At 50.3% G+C, this 17,812-nt stretch overlaps 2 protein-coding genes across 3 annotated transcripts; one reads left to right on the top strand and one right to left on the bottom strand.

Annotated features, from left to right (window-relative positions):
• Positions 1-1,014: 1,014 nt before the first annotated feature.
• Positions 1,015-2,922, bottom strand: SMIM3 (small integral membrane protein 3). The gene is made up of 2 exons (XM_030957510.1): positions 2,738-2,922; positions 1,015-1,998 (listed from the first exon to the last, which is right to left on the bottom strand). Exon 2 carries the CDS (start codon positions 1,995-1,997, stop codon positions 1,818-1,820), a length of 180 nt encoding a protein of 59 aa, XP_030813370.1. The 5' UTR covers position 1,998; positions 2,738-2,922; the 3' UTR covers positions 1,015-1,817.
• Positions 2,923-5,303: 2,381 nt separating this feature from the next.
• Positions 5,304-17,801, top strand: DCTN4 (dynactin subunit 4). 2 transcript variants are annotated; one of them, XM_030957547.1, is made up of 14 exons: positions 5,304-5,475; positions 6,752-6,822; positions 7,234-7,412; positions 8,312-8,355; positions 9,069-9,176; positions 9,759-9,779; positions 10,667-10,740; positions 11,078-11,190; positions 12,478-12,587; positions 14,015-14,088; positions 14,425-14,479; positions 14,945-15,052; positions 15,445-15,542; positions 15,709-17,801. In XM_030957547.1, the coding sequence occupies exons 1-14, from the start codon at positions 5,341-5,343 to the stop codon at positions 15,920-15,922; spliced, it is 1,404 nt and encodes a 467-aa protein (XP_030813407.1). In that variant the 5' UTR covers positions 5,304-5,340; the 3' UTR covers positions 15,923-17,801. The 2 variants fall into 2 exon arrangements, with proteins under 2 accessions (XP_030813407.1, XP_030813408.1); XM_030957548.1 differs by lacking the exon at positions 9,759-9,779.
• Positions 17,802-17,812: the final 11 nt, after the last annotated feature.

Raw genomic sequence — 17,812 nt, 5'->3', positions numbered from 1 at the left:
CATAGCAAAGCTGCTCAGCTCTAATTCCTGGTGCTGCTGGCCATCTCCACATTGTCCCCAGGGAAGCAATGCTGGGGTGGAGCACGGGGGAGAGCAGAGTCAGGGCTGCTCCCACCCTGCACATCTGTAATGTCATCCAGCTGCTGCTGCACTGTGCCAGCAAGGGAGGGAGAGAGGAAGAAAAACAGGAAAATAACTCTGGTTATTTGCCTCAAACTCTGCAACTCGAGAGGGGAAGGGAGAGCTGACAGCTCAAAACAGAAATATGTTATTTTTGGCTGGGCAAGGAATAAGTGTTTGCTCCCTCCCAGCACAACCAGAGCCAGTGGCTCCAGCACAGGCACTTCTGCTCCCCAGGGTCTGCATCCCTGTGCTAGGCTCCCTCCTCAAGGCGGGAGGTGTTTGCCCACGGTCCTGCTTCCCTGGGAACCTCCTGCCCCCCTGGCCCCACCACCCAATGCAAACCCAGATCTGGATGTTGTGGATCAAGCCACACAAGGTTTCCAACACTGCAGGGCTGGTTGCTCTTTTCAGCACAGAAAATTGGATTGAAACAATTCCCACCAGCATCACCGTAGTGTTTCCTCACATCCTTCCTGATTCATGCTGTTCGTTTTGTGACCTTCCTTGCTGTGAGTCACCGAGGCGCCGTTTCAGCCCCAGGGCTCCTGCCACACTGACCCGGCACGAGGCTGGGGTGAGGGAAGTGGTGCTGGTCACCAGAGTGGGATAAAAACAGCCACAACCACTGTCAGAAAGTCCTGAGGGATCCTTCCCACCCACGGGGTCCAGACTGAGGTTTGCCCTCCTGGAGCATGGGGCTGGGCTGGCAGTGAGATTCCTGCTGGGCTCCAAGGCTGGGGAGAACCCCAGGGACCTTGAGGCAAGGCAGGGCAGGAGGTCAGAGCAGGGAGGGTTTCTGGAGAGGCTGCAAAGTATCCCAGATCCTGCAGAGCCAGACAGCACCTGCAGTGTGGACAGAGCTGCACGATACACTCACATGAAGGATAAAGTCCATTTATTTCATAACAAAGGGCAGTAAAAGAGCTTACATGATCCCTTGCCACTGGCTGGGCACAAACCTGCTCCTCCTGCTTTGCCTGCCCAGGTGAGGCACACACAGACTCCCCAGCAGGGCTGGTGTGCTGGGCAAACAGTGGGAGCTCTCACTATCAGGAGAGTGAGGAGTGCAACCAGCATGCAGACAGGAGGGCTGGCAGGAACTGCACACACTCCTCTGCCCCACAACACCCAGAGGAACCAAGAGTCCTGCAGGATTTTCCTGCCACTTCTGCAGATAATGAGTGGAGGAGAAGCTGGTGCCAGCTGCACGTCTGCTGTGCAGCCAGCACAAGCTCTGTCACTGATGCTTTTAGCCAAGCACTAAATGCACAACCAGAAGCCACATCTATCTTGCTTTGACTCTTTTTTCCCCAGCCACCTTGACAGCTGGGACTCCAAAGGAGAAATAACTTCGTCAGGTATTTCCACTCCTTGCTGCTTGCCTGGGAGGAGACAGTGTCACCAGCGAAGGTGAGACCAGCCTACCTCCCTCATGGAGTGAGATATTTCCAGCTGGACGTGTCCACAAAGTCACGCCTCTCCCCACTGCTGCCCACGCTGGCATTTCCCCCACAGTCCCCGTGAGCTCAGTGGGAAGATGAGCAGTGGGTACCCAGCACGAGCCAGCTGCAGGAGCGGGTCTGGGCTGGCCCACCCCAGCTCCTGGCCAGGCTCCAGCTCTCAGGGTGCCTGGCACAGGGTGCCATGGCTGTAGCCCCAGCCCAGCAAGCTGGCCGTGCCCCCGTGCCCGTGGCTCACACGATGCCGTTGCGCGTGGGGTGTGTCCGCACTCGGTAGATGATGACGGCCATGGCCGGGCACAGCAGCAGCGCTGTCATGATGAGGATGGTGGCCAGGATGATCAACACGATGACCCAGATATCCAGAATGTGCTTGGGGAGGTCGGTGGGACTCGTGAGGTGAGGGAGGCCCATCCTGCAAGGAAAAGGCAGAGGGGAGGTGGGGCAGCCCCCTCCATCCCTCCCCTAGCCAGAGTCCCCCCCAGTCCCCTGCTGCCCTCTCCAGGGACATCCCTATGGCCAGGTGCCAGCTTTCACCTTGGGCTCCTTCGAGAGCCTTTGGTAAAGGCTCCTTCAATTACCCGCAGGATTTACAGCATGCTTTAACGGCACTGGATAAAAGCCCAGGGAAAAACTTCCCTATTAATTGCTACTGTTTGTTACAGTAAACAAACTGATAAAGGGAAGCCACAACCGGGTGTCCTGCCGGTCACGGGGACACGGTGGGGTCGGGTCAGCCAGGACCCCCCTCATTTCTGACCCGACACGCTGGGATCGGGTCAGCCAGGAGACCCCTCATTTCTGGGGAGCCTCGTGTGTGTCCCCCCCCCACCCACACCTCGTGCTGAGTCACGGATTGTCCATCAGCTGAAGGGGACCGAGGGGCCGGGGAGCGGGGACCGAGGGGCCGGGGAGCGGGGACCCCGTCCTCGGGGACCGCGGCTGTGCCGCCGTCCTGCCGCGGCACCTCGGGGCTGGGGGACACGATACCGTGGGGAGAGGCAGCAGCTGCCGTGCCCTGTCTGTGCTCTGTCTGTGCCCTGCCCGTGCCCTTCTGTGCCTTGCCTGCCCTGCCCGCCCCCTGTCCGTGCCCTGCCCGCGCCCTGCGTGCCCTGCCCGTGCCCTTCCCGTCCCACCTGCCCGCATCCCCGTACCTGCGGCGCTGCCGGGCTCCGGCTCCCGCTCCTGCGGCGGCTCCTGCGGCAGCTCCTGCGAGCAGCGGTGGCAGCGGCGGATCCCGCCGGGAGAGAAAGGAGCCCGCCGAGGGGGGAGAGACTCCGCCCGGCCCCGCCCGGCCCGGCCCGGCCCGGCCCGCGGGGGACGGCACGGGGGGAGAAGAAGGGGAAGGGGGTAGGAGGAAGGGGAAGGAAGGAAGGAAGGAAGGAAAGGCAAAGCAAGGCAGGAGGTTTTTTCTACACCAGGAAAAATAAGAACGCACTCCACCTCATCCCACCCACAGTGGGGTTCCACTGAGGGAATGCCTCTGGAGCTGAACACGAAGGTCTCAGGGAGGGACTGTGGGGACATTTCACTTCATAATCCTTAACAAAGGGTCCTCCCTACCCCGTTCTCCTCCTGCCTCAGCAGGGCTCACAGGCACCCGCTCGCCCCGAGGCCCAGGGCAGGAGCACCCAGAGCCTCCACAGCCGCAGCGCGGTGCCCGCAGTCCCCAGGGGTTCGGGCAGGGTGATTTACAGACACGGACAGAGAGAGAGGGGACAGAGCTCAGCCCGCCGGCTGGGAAGGCTCTTTCTGCTGCCCAGTGGAATATTCCACTCCACTGGTGACGCCGAATGGCAAAAGCAAGATGGGATGGCCCAACTTTCCTTCTGGGACACAAGCTCAGTGTCAGTCACGGCGGGAGCCACACACTGCACCTTTCACTCCTGCCTTTTCCCAGGGAAACCTGTTGGGCTCCTGGTGGTGGAAAACCCTACCACAAGCTCCTGTGAAAAACGCCAATCACTTGTTTCTAAATTTTTAAAAGTTTAATAGTAATAAAATGGTTATAAAAATAGTAATACAATCAGAGTAATAATAATTTGGACAATTTAAATTAGGACAATATGAGACAACAGAAACAAAGAGTTATGGATGTCCGGGTATCTTTTTCTGGGCAGCACAGACCCGAAAAAGGACCCATGTTAACAAAGGATTAATTCTTAAAAGCAGTAGCCTATTGAATATTCATACACCCCATATATGATGCATAAATTCCATTCATACAAAGGATTTGGTCTGGTCATCATCATCTTCTTCCTCCTAATCCTAACAGCATCTTCGATCCTGAGCGAGGCATGAAGAAGTCAGTTTCTTCTGATAAGAGAACAATAAATTCTTTTTCTCTGAAATATTTAGGTGTCCTGTGGCTGCTATCTGGTGCTAGTACCTCATTCCTTTCTTAAAAAAATATCCCTCTTACACAGTTCCTATTTAAACTACAGAGGTTACCTTTTAACTACAAAACTACACTTACCATACTATTAAAATGTTAATACAGCACTACTAATCAATACAACAAAATACATATATATAAAATATATATATGTGTATAAAAATATGGATATAATATATGTAATATATTTTATATATTACATATATAATGCATATATATAAAATATAAAATATCTGCGTAGAGCCATATAATATGCACTTTTCACACTCCCAAGGCACTCCTGGACACGCAGCTCTGTGGGGAGCAGTGCACAGGCAGCCTCCTCCCTGCCCCTCCAGCTGCTGCAGGTGGATAAAACTGTGGGGTTTTTATCTGAGCAGCAGCACATCCTCATGGACAGGGCTTTCCTGTGGAGCAGAGGGCAGGGACTGAGTGCAGCATCCCGGGGTGAGGGATTCAGGCCACAGGCCAGGCTGGCTCTGCCTTGTTTGGCCTCTCCAGCAGCACACCGGGAGGGGTTTGCTGGTGCCAGCTCTGCCCTCAGCAGAGAATGAAGCAGGTGTAGTGTAGACACCGAGCTTCAGATCTCTTAAAGTCTGCTGAGGTGTTTATTCTCTCTGCACACAGCAGAGCATCCGCAGACCTCGTGCTTTCCTGCTGATCCCATGGCACGGGAATGTTCATTCTTGTCAGGATCCTGTCTTGGTGGAGGTGAGACTGAGGAGAAACCACCTTTGGGGTGTGAAAAGATCACCCTCTCTGCTCTGCTCTGCTCTGGTGAGAGCCACCTGAGCTGTGTCCAGCTTTGGGCCCCAGCGTGACAAGGACACGGAGCTGCTGGGGCAACTCCAGAGGAGGCCATGGAGATGTTCTGAGGGTTGAGCCCCCCTGCTCTGGAGCCAGGCTGGGAAAACTGGAGAAGGCAAGGCTCCGGGACACCTCAGAGCCCCTTCCAGTGCCTAAAGGAGCTCTAAGAGATCTGGAGAGGGACTGGGGACAAGGGCTCGGAGTGACGGATGAGATGGAACTGCTTCCCACTGCCAGAGGCAGGGACAGACGGGCTACTGGGGAGAAATCTTTCTCTGTGAGGGTGGGGAGCACTGGCACAGACCAGCTGCGGCTGCCCCACCGCCGGCAGGGTCCAAGGCCGGGCTGGAGGGGCCCGGCAGCCCCGGCACCCAGGAAGGTGTCCCCAGCCCCACGGCAGGGGCGGCTCTGGGCGGCATTTGCGGGCATTCAGCGGGGCCGACGGCACGGCCACGCCCCTTTCTGGCCACGCCCTTTGCCAGCACGCGATATCACGTGGTCAAGCCGGCGTCGTGACATCAGGCGGCGGCGCGGCGGAGCCCGCCCCCTCCCAAGATGGCGTCGCTGCTGCAATCGGAGCGGGTGCTGTACCTGGTACGCGGCGAGAAGGAGCTGCGGGCGCCGCTGCCGCAGCTGTACTTCTGCCGCTACTGCAGCGAGCTCCGCTCGCTCGAGTGCGTCTCGCACGAGGTAACGGCGGACCGGCCGCGCCGCACCCGCGCACCGGGCGGGACCGGGCGGGACCGGGCGGGACGGTGCTCTCTCTACGCGCAGCGATTGGGTCTCTTTCCTGCCACTCACTCGCTTTCTGCTTTTCTATTGGTTGTTCGCGCGGCCGGCAGGCGGGCGCTGCGCTGCATGGAGCGCGCGGATTGGCCGCGAGTGACGGATGAGGCGGGGCTGCGCGTTTATTGGCTATCCCTGCTTGTCTGTCGGCGGAACTCGGGCTGTGATTGGCTGGGGAGAGCGCACAGGGGTGGTTCCCCTCATGGGGGACGAACCCTCCCTAAATGGCTCTGGCCGGGGCCCCCCCAAACCTCGGTGGGACCCGAGCGGGGCCGCGGGGACCCCTCACCCTCGCGGGGACCCCTCACCCTCGTGGGGACCCAACCCTTGGGTCAAGACCCCTCCCCACCACACCCATGCCCGTCGGGCCCGGCCGAGGAGGGGCCCAGGGACCCCCAGACCCACACCCTATGTCCATTTTTGTTGTGGAGGGGTGTGTGGTTTTTGCAGCTATGATTTTTGCTGTGGAGCAGGGGTTTGACTTCATAAATTGTCATATTGAAATCGCCGAGACTCGTTTTGTTGGAAGCATGGTTGAATTAAGAAATTGTGATAGATTTGGGAAGCCTTGAAGGAATGACTGTGCAGCCCAGATCTCAGAAAAGGCAGCTTTAATGAAATGCCTCTGAAGAGAGGATTTGTGACCTGGCTGTATCCGTCATGAATTCACTGTGGTGTGAGCAGTGCAGTCATTGTGCGTGGCCGTGCTTAATAATCAGTTTGAATTCCTCTTCAAGCAGGGGGCCCCAGTCTTGCTGCTGTTGTTTTAATGGACAGAATTCACTGTCACAGCTGAGAGATACAAAGCATCTTCTGAAATATTCATGTATCTGACCAGTGTAACTGTGAGGACACAATAAATTTAGGTCCAAATAGAAAATAAAATGTTAAAATTTTTGTTCAAGCTGAAAAATGAGATTCTGGTAACTCCTAGAGGTCAACACTCAGCCAATCTTTTCCCATTTACAAGACAGAGTAATTTAATCCATTCTAACTAAAGAAAGCTTATAATTTATGTTATTAAAGATCAGAATCTGACTGAGATGGGGTAAGGTTTTGCATACCAAAAAACATCTCAAGCCTTCCCTGGCTTCACCCTGCTGTTGCATGACACAAATCTGGGGCTTCTTGGACAAAGGTGTGCCAGATAACATGTGTGATGTGGCTGTGTCTTCTTCAGGTTGACTCTCACTACTGCCCCAGCTGCCTGGAAAACATGCCTTCAGCTGAAGCCAAGCTCAAAAAGAACAGGTAAAGTTGCTTTGGGTTTTTTTTTCTTTTTTAAATCAAGGCTTCCTATTTAAAACAGTCCCTTCCCATGTCTGTCTGAAACTCCTCAAAAATTACATGGCTGCTTGTTGTGTTTGAGTCTCTTTTGGGGAAGAAGTGTCTTTCCACTATGCATCACAGGCTGTTCATGATTTTTGGGGGTATTTTTATGACCTGGGCTCATAATACAGAAGGTTTTTAGTGTCACTTTGTGTTTCTCACTGCTGCTGCTCTTATGCTGAACTCTGAATCCCCCAAGTTCCTGTGACAGCCCGTTGTCCCTCGCGCTGTTGCCTAGGAATTAATAATCTGTTGTTTTAGTGCTGATGTGGTTGCTGGGAGCATTTCTCTCAGCCTGGAACTCTTCTCAGAGCCCTGCCTCGTTGTTTGCAGGTGTGCCAACTGCTTTGACTGCCCGTGCTGCATGCACACCCTCTCCACACGGGCCACGAGCATCCCTGCGCCGCTGCCCGACGACCCGGCCAAGACCACCATGAAGAAAGCCTATTACCTGGCCTGCGGCTTCTGCCGCTGGACTTCCCGGGATGTGGGCATGGCAGACAAGTCTGTTGGTAAGGGACGGTTCAAAGACACAAAACTGAGTGACAGCATGAGCCCAGTTTGTGTTTTGAAGCTAACAGATAATCCACTTAGGTCTAGACTGTGCTCTAGACTTGATATCTGGCAAGGATTGGAGTTGTAGTTGGACATTCACAGGAAAACTCTTTGTTGCTGAAGACTCCTCTGAAGAGCTGAGTTAATGGAATGTGTGACCCACTTTCACGTCTGTGTTACCTGACTAGTGAGAAAACTGTCAAACTGTTTTACTCAGTGCACCCTCCCCACTGCTGAGATCTTGTTTGTGTGCTTTCACAGGCTTTGAAGCTGCTCAGTCTGACAGCATAAACACCTAATTTATTTTCCATCACTTTTGTTCACTTAGACTTATTCCAGAGTTGCTAGTCAGTGTTTGAACTTGGCTTTTCTCTTCACAAGAGCACTAGAATAAAGCTTTCATCTATTTTTTTGGTACGTGAGATGTACAGAAAATATCTGTCAGGTGGGGTTGAGTAGGCCAAGCAGATCCTCTGACTTCCAGTGTTGATGTGACTGAAAATGAAGCTGAGGATGCAGAGACAGCAGCAGCCAGTTATAAGAGACACACATAACACAAGTACCTGCTACTGAAGTGACTCCTGGGTTCTGTCCTGAGTATCTCTCAAGCAACATTTGTTTAAAAATACAGTATAAAAGATGTCAGAGCTCCTTTATTCCAAACCTGCCTGTGCAACTCTTTAAGATGTGTATATTTGTACAGACATGAACTTAAACAATTGCAGTGGTAGGTGTAGCAAAAATAGGGAATGCCATATTTTATAATTAACACCAAGATAGTTGAGTGTTGGGTGTGATTTCTGTGTGGCATCTGGAAACCTCCTGTGGACTTTGCTTTTTCTCTTCTCTTGTGCAGCAAGTGGGGGCTGGCAGGAGCCGGAGAATCCTCACACACAGAGGGTGAGTGAATGGGAAAGACTGTGCTTGGGCTGAAATGCATCAGCCAGAAAGAGCTGTTAGAGTGTCAGGCCCTCTCAATCACTTTTTCTGCATCTATATAATCCTTCAGATACCAGTTCCAGTTCCTAATCTGCTCCTTGAATGGAGGGAAGGCCTCTTAGAGGCTCCCCTGAGGATATAAAATCTCCTTTTGAGAAGAAGCTCAGTTGAAACCAACCTATCTAATGGTGCTGTTAAGGTGAATGTGCTGCGTATGTATGTGAAAAAAAGCTGTTTTCCAATCAAAAGTGTGTCCAGGATCTGGAAAACACAACTGCACCTTTAACACCCTTCCCTTTTACCAGTTAAGGCTCCACTCTAAATGTGACCACCCTTGGGGAGGGGGGAAAAGATGCTAAAGATGCTGTTTGCTCTGGCAAAATAAATTGCTCAGAGTTGGCCACATGGCATTACTCTATGCAGTCATGGCAAATTCATGAACAAAGTCTCATTTGCTGAATTGCAAGGTGAGAATTGGACACTGCCCTCCAACACACATCATTCCAAGGAAGGGTCATTTTGTGACCCACAGTGTGGGTTAAGACACGTTAAGGTACAAGGCTTGCATAATACAGCTGGTACTAGGAACAGAGTGAAACAAGCAGCAGGAACCCAGCTAGTTCACAAAGAAATGCTGCAGCTGAGGTGACAGTGCTCCCTGTTCCTCCCTCCAGATTAACAAACTGGTTGAGTACTACCAGCAGCTGGCTCAGAAGGAGAAGATCGAGCGGGACAGGAAGAAGCTGGTGCGACGCCGTAACTACGTCCCACTGGCCTTCTCGGTGAGCTGCTGTGCCATCCTCTCAGAGCAGGAAAAGGGATCCACAACAGCCTCAGCCTGGAAAATCAGATAGTTGGTAGCACAATAGGGCTGCCCAACTTTGGCTAATTGAGGACAACATGAAGAAAATGAGGTTTTCTTTAGGGATGAATACTTTGACATGCATTACTCTGTTTTACATTGCCACTCTCCTTGATAGTCCTCCCCAGCAGTGCCAGAAGGTTTATACTTGCCATGCCTAGGAATATGTTCTCCAGCAGTGAAGTGCAGTCCAACTGCAGCCACGTTGCCAGTGGCAGCCATTTCTCAGGACAGTTCATCCCACAGCTTAGTGACAGATAGATCAGCATTGTCTGACACTTCTCTGCATGAAATCTCTACTGAAGTTAACCTTAAGACTTGGTTGTGGCTTGAATGCCTTGTTTATTGTATCTGGCAGGTAAATGCTCACTTTGTTTAGCTGGGTGACTGCATATGCTTGCTACTTCAATGAATTGTGCTTGCTCTGTGCCCTTGCTTGTGTCTTATGGCTGCATTTTTTGTCTCTGTTGCTACCTGCTGCTATTTTGGGGGCTCTCCACAGCAACACACTATACACGTAGTGGTAAGTCTTTTCACAGTTTCTGCTGGTGTTAAAGCTCTCATGGTACCAACTGAAGGGGAGTAACAGATGCCATGCCTCAGGGCCTCTGACTTAGGTTTGCCTAGAACAAACACAGGTGAAGCCTAACTCTTCAGAGGGTAACATTTATTACAAAAATATCTTGTGTTAGTTTAGAAACAGGGCAATGTCTTTGAGTAAGTAATGTACACTTGACAAGCAGTCCTTCACCAAACTAGGCTGAAACACAGCTGTCTGCTTGGCCAAGGCAGGTGGCACTAACATTAATCATCTCATCCTTGAAAAATCACCAGAGTAGGCTGATGCTCACATTTCTCATTTGGTGAGAATTCAGGTTTTGAGCCTTGCCCGGAAGGAAGATGTCTGCCCCCAAGTACCCTGGGTACAGCTCAGCTATTGCTGGTGAGAGAGACTTGTAGGTAACAAGGCTTGCAGGAGCTTTTAACAGCTTTCAGCTGCTTCAGGTAGTGCTACAGAGCCTTTCAGATAGCTGTATAACCACATCAACCCACTTTTTTTGGCAGCTGAGCTCTCATTCTACACTACTTGACATGGAGTTGCTCTGCAGAGAATATCCAGAGAAGATGTGTCAGTAGTGCAGGCTGGTGATTTGTGGAAGGAGCAAAAAGCTTTATTAGCAGTAGCCACACACATCTTTCCCCATCTGCTGTGCAGTGGGAATTGTTTTCTCCTTGCTAACAGTTTAAGCAGAAAAATGTATCTTAGGAAGCATTGAATACCTTTTCCTTTTTGCTTTCCTTTGCTTGTACCCCCATGCTTGTCATGCAGCTCAAAGGATGAGTTTGCAGCAGGTTGTTGTGTCCCATCAGAGGCAGACCTGAGGGTGACAGTTCCTTTTTTCCTTGTAGGACAAATACGGCCTTGGAACGAGGCTGCAGCGCCAGAGGCCCGGAGCTCCCATCAGTGCCCTCGCTGGACTCTCGTGAGTCTCAGGGTTGGGGTTACCTTTGGGGGGAGCTTTGGAGGTGTAGGTAAGAGAGGAATAAAGCAGCTCTAGAAAAATGATAGACAATTAGCAGATAGCAGTGAGAGGAGATTTTTCCTTTCGAGCACTGGAGAAGTGTCAGATCCTCAGGCATCTCTGTGCAGCAACTCCAGATGTTCTGCTTTCTCCCAAGAGGAACAAGGGACTGCTCACACCCTTGTTGCAATTATTGTTGTGCAATCTCAGCTCTCTCTGCCTTCTGTGCTATAATGCAGTTGCTGTCAGAGCACACATGCCCCATTTCATGACTGAGTTGCCCCTTATTTTGCTTTAGCCTGAAAGAAGGAGAAGACCAGAAGGAGATCAAGATCGAGCCAGCTGATGCAGTGGAAGAAGTGGAACCTCTTCCTGAGGATTACTACACAAGACCAATCAATCTGACAGAAGGTAAAACCTTAGTATTCTGTCACTTTTTGTCCTTACATTTGGTAACGTGGGCATTGGCTACGAGTTTGTGACATTCCTCATGACCCAAGTTCCTGGTCATTTTTATGCTGGGATTGAAATACTGGGAAATACTTGACTTTTTAAATGGTAACTTTGAATGCAGCCTCAGCTGCATGTTTTACATGGAAAGCTCAGAGCCAGAAGGGTTATTTAATTTTCTTGCTGGCCTTAATTTCTGATGTGTAATGCATCAACTTTTGGATGGAGAAAAAAGCTGATGTCCTTTTTCAGGTAATAGCAGGAAATAAGGAAATAGCAGCTGCTGGGGATCTGGAACCAGAAGTGGGCTGTTGAGTAACAATTGCGCATTGCTTTGACATCAGCTTGGAACAGCCTGTGTACGCTTGCCAGTTCTTTAGCTGACTCATAAATTTAATCCATAAATACTGTAAATTGATCAGTAAGACCTGGTGTGAGCAGGATAAACCAGCAAGTACAGGAGTGATGTGGGCTTCCAGCTGAGGTAGCTCCAAGTGGAATGGATGATGTTGGTAGTTCTGCAGGCCTACAAAGTCTGCAAGTATCAATAAATTCATAAAAGGTTTATGGAAAGGAGTAGATCTTCTTAGTTTCCTTTTCTCATGAGGCTGTTGGCATTGTAAGTTTGATGCTGGTGAAGAAGACAACTTCCCTGGTTCCTCATAGTGAGGAAAAGGCTGCCAGGTGGCTCACTTGCCTCTTAGGCACTGGTGCAGTGAAGAGCCTGCATTTTGAGAGAAACCCATGGGAGGTTTTGGCTGCTGGGAGTTTCTTGCTTTGGGAACTGTTTTCTCTAATTCTACGTGTGAGTCTGAGTTATGCAAACTCCTTGCTAAGAAGCTGTGTATTGTACTCATGCAGCACCCAGCTGTGAGGGTAACAAAGATGTGAAACTCATTTCTGTGGTGAGGGAAAGAACTATGTTCTAGATGGTTAGAAAACTATTGTTTCCATCCCAGCTCAACTGTGAAGAAAGATGGGAGTCCCTTATTTCTCCTGGGCTAGCACTGATGTTGCTCTCATGTTACTGTGCCCAGTCAGGGCAGCCCTTTATTCAGCTTTTGCCTTTCTATTTATTTCTAGAAATGTGATAGTTGCCAGTGGCTTCTGAATTACAAGGTGCAGGTGAAATTAAGTGTCTTAGGGATGGTGGCAGATCTCCACACAGTGCATGGTGCATATGTAGAATCCAGCTCGAGTTTCGGTTCCTGAGACCTTTCTTTGTCTTGCTTTCTGTTGTGCTGCCAGTGACGACTCTGCGGCAGCGCCTGCTGCAGCCTGACTTCCAGCCCATCTGCGCTTCCCAGCTCTACCCACGTCACAAGCACCTGCTGATCAAACGCTCGCTGCGCTGCCGGGTAGGCAACTCAATCCTGAGCGCTGCCCCTGTTCTAGGAGCCTCCTCCAGCCAGGTTTCATAAGCTCTCAGAGGCCTGTAACACACCCAAGATAGCTCAGCTACCCTTGGAGGCATAAAAATCAGCAGGATAGCTTCTGTTACAGTGTTGGAAACAAAAAGGTTTCATAAAAGGTTTCACTGCACATTGCTGTGCAGTGTGACAAACAGAGAAAAACTGAGCTAGGTGCAGGAGATCTTTGCTCTTGGTAAAACACTTTACAAAAGTGGTTAGTTTTTTTACTTCTTTTTCTAGTCAGTTGCCCAGGTGGGACTTTTTGGCTTCTGTCTAATTAGCTTTAAGTTTGAGGTGAAGTCTCCTAGGCCTATGAGGTGGCTTTTTTACCTAATCAAAGCGAGAAACTTCTGAGCTTCTTTCTTTTTTAAGGAGACAAAGGATAGTTTTGTCACCCTGTCAACAAAGAGCGCACTCCTACATGACCTTTCCAGGCTCTCAGCACTCAGGTGCTGGGAAATGGGCTCTGTGTTTCTCTTTTAAAAGAAATGGCTCAAATGCTTCTCCTCGAAAGTTCTCAGCCAAGTTAGTGGTAGAAGCACTGAGGGGGTGAGGGAGGCTGTGATGTCTCTGGTGTGATGACAGTTGTGAGAAGGGAACAACACTGTCAAAGATGTATAAAGATACAAAGGTGGTTTGTGCTAGTGCCCTGCCTAGCCAAGGAGTCAAAGAATACTGCCAGTGTAGTTGAAGTAAAAAAAATTGCTGTTACTAAGGACAAAAGTCAACAAACAAATTATTGGGGAGAGGCAGTGCAGGATACTGAAGATGTCACTAGCGTGAAGGCAGGAAGAGGATACTTCAGAGAAGCAAAGCAGAGATCTGTGAAGTGGAGACAGGCAAGAGTTAAATCCAAGTTCTGCTGTTGGCTTTCTGCATGGCCCTTATTACACTATTTGTGTTCTCAGTCATACAAGGATATTTATTTTTCTAGTTCCTAAAGTAATAGAGCAATATTACTGTAAGTATTTAATATTTAGGATGCTGAACAAATGCAGAGTATTTTCTCAGAAATAAGTAATATGTCAGACTGCTCCTGTATTTGAAGAGTGGCCTATGAGGAGATCAGGACTTCTAGCTGCTTCATTTATTTAATGGATTCTGGAGCATAAGGCAGTTATTTGTGCTGCAGTCAGTGTCCAGGTGTTTTCAAGACCAGTTCCAAGTCTTGTGGTTCTGAGGTTGTGCTGGGTATGACATTTTGGAGTATCAGTAGCTGAGCACATTGATGGCTACATGCACCCCAGATAGTTTTTATGTGCTGTGCTGGAGGCTGTTGTGTCATGGCTGGTGACACAGCACTTGTGGCTCTGATTCTTCAGTGTGTGACTGCACACAGTCTTTGGTGCTGACTTAAATACCTTTCTCTCTAGAAATGTGAGCATAACCTGAGCAAACCAGAATTCAATCCAACCTCTATCAAATTCAAGATCCAGCTGGTTGCTGTGTAAGTAAGAAATGGGGACTGGGGACAACAATTCCCTGTTCATGCTTAGGCCTTCTATTTTAATTTCCTTTGACCTCTTGTGGGATTGTGTCATCCCTTAGGATGGTGTAATCACCTTTTAAAATATATTTAGCTTATCTGTAATAGGTTTGCTTGCTGATCTACTAAAGATTTCAGCATGCACTGCATGCTGTGCCAGCCCCAGACTGCAGCAGGGTTTTGTAGGGTTAGGGTTATACAGCAAAAGGACGCTTCATTTTTCCTTTTAGGAAAGCTCTAATAGCTTTACAGACAGCAGCACAGTCCCTCACAGTCATTTGCTCTGTTGTTTTGTAGTAACTACATCCCTGAAGTGAGAATCATGTCTATTCCCAACCTGCGCTACATGAAGGTCAGTAGCTTTTCCAGAAATGTCTTAGGCTGAGACATAGCCAGGAGCTGTGAATGTGGGATCTTTCTGGAAGATGACATGGTGTGATGATTGTTCCCTGAGGGCTCCACTCACTCCATTCAGAGGGTGCAGGGTTTAAGGGAGTGGCCAGAGTAACTCTGCATGTACTTGTCACTGCAGCAGTAGATTGCTGTGCAGTGTGACATCACCACTTGCCAATGTCTGAAGAATAAAGGGTGTGGAATTGTGATCTCAGCTAGACTAGAAATACATATTTCTTATATTAAGTGTTTTGCATGGCATTGATGCCTTTCTTATAGACGGGGAGTGGCCACTGTCCATCCATTGAGAGGATGTGATGCAATTTTTGAATGTATGGATGAGTCAGAGAAGATGGAGGTGCTTACAGTAACAATGAATTTTAGCACAGTTGCTTCTTGAACTGTGATTCCTGAATCTCCCCAGGAGAGCCAAGTCCTTCTGACTCTGACTAACCCTGTGGAGAATGTCACACATGTCACATTGCTGGAATGTGAGGAGGGAGACCCTGATAACATCAACAGCACTGCCAAGGTATTGATTGTATCCACCTGCTGGGTAAGCCCAATGGGTCACTCCCATTTGTCTTTCCACAGGGCACACTTTTCATATGTCCTTCATCCCCTGCTAACTGTGCTGCATTTCCCTCCTTGGAGCATAAATGACTATCACAATTGTAAACAGCAGCTTATAAAGTATTTTGAAATTGTGTCTGTTCATTGATATCCAAAACCCAAAGGAGAAATTTATTATTTCACTGGCAGGGTGGTAATCAGGTGGTCCTGGAGCAGAGAAAAGCTGAGGATGAGTCAGTTTTCTATTAAACTGCAGTGAAGCAGACCTCAAGAGAGGAGAGCCCTCTCCTGCTTGCAGTGTAGCTGGTGATCAGTACTGAAAGGCTTCTTTCTCTCCCTGCTTTGTTTCAGGTGGCAGTTCCTCCCAAGGAGCTTATTCTGGCTGGCAAAGATGCTGCAGCAGAATATGATGAGCTGGCAGAGCCTCAAGACTTCCAGGATGACCCTGAGTGAGTGTCCTGTGGGGATCCTCTCCCTTAAAAACTCGACTCTTTGAGTAACTCCCTCTCCTCCTGTCTTCAGTGTGGTTTGAGTTCCTCTGAGAGCATTGTTCCACTTGGAACAATGCTTTGACAGCTTGGCTGACCCAATGTTCCTGTGTGTTCTGCCTTGCAGCATTATTGCCTTTAGAAAAGCCAATAAGGTGGGAGTTTTCATCAAGGTCACCCCACAGAAAGAAGAGGGCGAGGTGACCGTGAGTTTCAAGATGAAGCACGAGTTCAAAAACCTCACTACTCCCATCAGGCCCAACGAGGATGGTGACCACACCTCAGAGGTGATCTGGCTCACCCACCACGTGGAGCTCAGCCTCGGCCCCGTGCTCCCCTAGCGGCTCCCAGTGCCTGCTCCCGACGGCTGGATGGACTGGCCCCCTGAGAAAGCACCTCTGAAAGGTTCTGCAGAGCTCCTCTGTGATGTGTGGGTGTGCCACGGGCCCGGCCAGCCGCCAGGAGGGGGCTGAGCTGCCGTGGTTTGGGCTGGTTTGTTCTCTCTCCCCTTGTGTAGTGCCCACTAACCACCACTCCACTTCCCCTCACTGCCCCAGGCTAGAGTAACTTGCAGCACGTCTTAGAGCACAGAAAAATATCTCCCTCCAGTTTTGCACTGAATTGGGCTTTATCAACAGATGATTAGGGCTGAATTTGGATTTATCAGCAGAAGAGAACCCATACTGGCTTTTTCTCAGCCCACAAACCTGATGTTACATACCCAATAATGAACAACTTCTCTTTCACACAGAGCAATGCCCTTCCAAACAAACATTTTAAGGGGTGTCCCTGCCTTCTGCATTCTGGCAAGTTCCTGCCAGCAGCATGATCTTTTAGTTTGGTTTTCTGCTCCCTCATAGGATACCTCAACTGTGGGGGCTGGGCCATAGAGCCCTACCCCTGTGGCATATGTAGCTTGCTTAGCCAAGGTGGCAGATGTTTCTTCACAAAGGAGTTGATCAGTTTGCCTTTAAACTTTAAACATAGTGTACTGTAGTGTTCATGGATCTGACTGGCAACCAAGCCTGCTGCATCTCAGCTGGGTGTGGCAGCAGGATGTGCTGCAAGCTGGGAATTGAGGTGCTGCTGCAGCTCTCAGAATGCTCTGGAGAGGCAGGGATGCTCCACAGAGGCTCCCTGGCAGACCTCAGCTCAGTAAATGTTGTGTTGCTAGGGGTTGTAGCAAGGAGGGTATGAAACCTGGAGAGTTAAGATCTGGTAAATATAAAGCTACAGTGGTGATTTGGGTTCGTAATCTTTGTTTTTCCAGTTAGGGCGGGTGGGAGGGAGGTGTAAAGGTGGAAACTCATTATGTGTTAACGACAGACACTGTACCAGAAGGTCATTTACCCAGGGTATAATTTGGCTGCAGTCCAAGCTAAAATAGGTGATTAAGAGCTGTGTATCCAGGAGACTGAATTACTGAGAAGTGCATGGCTGGTGCAGGCAGGTGAGATGGTTCTTCCTGCAGAGCATTCCCACTTCAGACCTTGACCTTTGTTAAACATTTCTGAGGGGCTTTGACACGCTGCTGTGCTGGGAAAGGCTTGAACACCAGCCAGCCTTGCCAGTGGCATGGTGCTTGTGCCATGGCTCTGCCAATCCTCTGCATGGAGGGGCAGGATGAGGCTGCCTGCTCTCTGGGGGGTGCTGCAGCACCCCAAAACATCTCCCTTAGCTCAAGGAACCTGCTGTGGTGTGCTGGGGGCCTCACAGCTCGCAGCCCTGCTCCTGCAGTGGGTCTCAAAGCAGCGAGGCATCACGTTTACAGCTCTGTGTAGGTGACACACAGATGTACAGCATGAGTTTGAGACTTGTAGTTAGTAGTTAATGTGTAGTGCTAGTGCCTGCTGTGGCTTTCCGTGTCTGGATAACAAAGCACTTCACCTCTGGCCACAACTTCTCCTGTTCAGTAGCCAAAGCAGCTGCTGCACTTTGACACCACCACAGAAAGACCTCCCAGGACCCGAGCCTGGAGCTGTGCCTGGGGCTGGGGTTTGCTGCAGGCAACGTGACCTGGGCTCTTCTCACTACAAACAAAAGGTGCACTGGGCTGTGGCGCTCTGAGCTCGGCGAGCTGCTCTCCCCTCCCTGCAGGTGCTGTAGGCCATAGGAAAGGTATTGCCGTGTCCCTGCCTCTGTCCCTGCTCCCTGACAGGCGCCTCTTGCCTTGTGCTTGACGTCGTGTAGTGACCTTCAATAAACCACACGTGGCTCTCGGATTCTGTGCG

The sequence above is a fragment of the Camarhynchus parvulus genome, chromosome 13 (assembly GCF_901933205.1).
Source record: "Camarhynchus parvulus chromosome 13, STF_HiC, whole genome shotgun sequence".
Taxonomy (NCBI): domain Eukaryota; kingdom Metazoa; phylum Chordata; class Aves; order Passeriformes; family Thraupidae; genus Camarhynchus; species Camarhynchus parvulus.
Note: the sequence above shows the minus strand (reverse complement) of the source record. Positions and strands in the feature narration are given on the sequence as shown.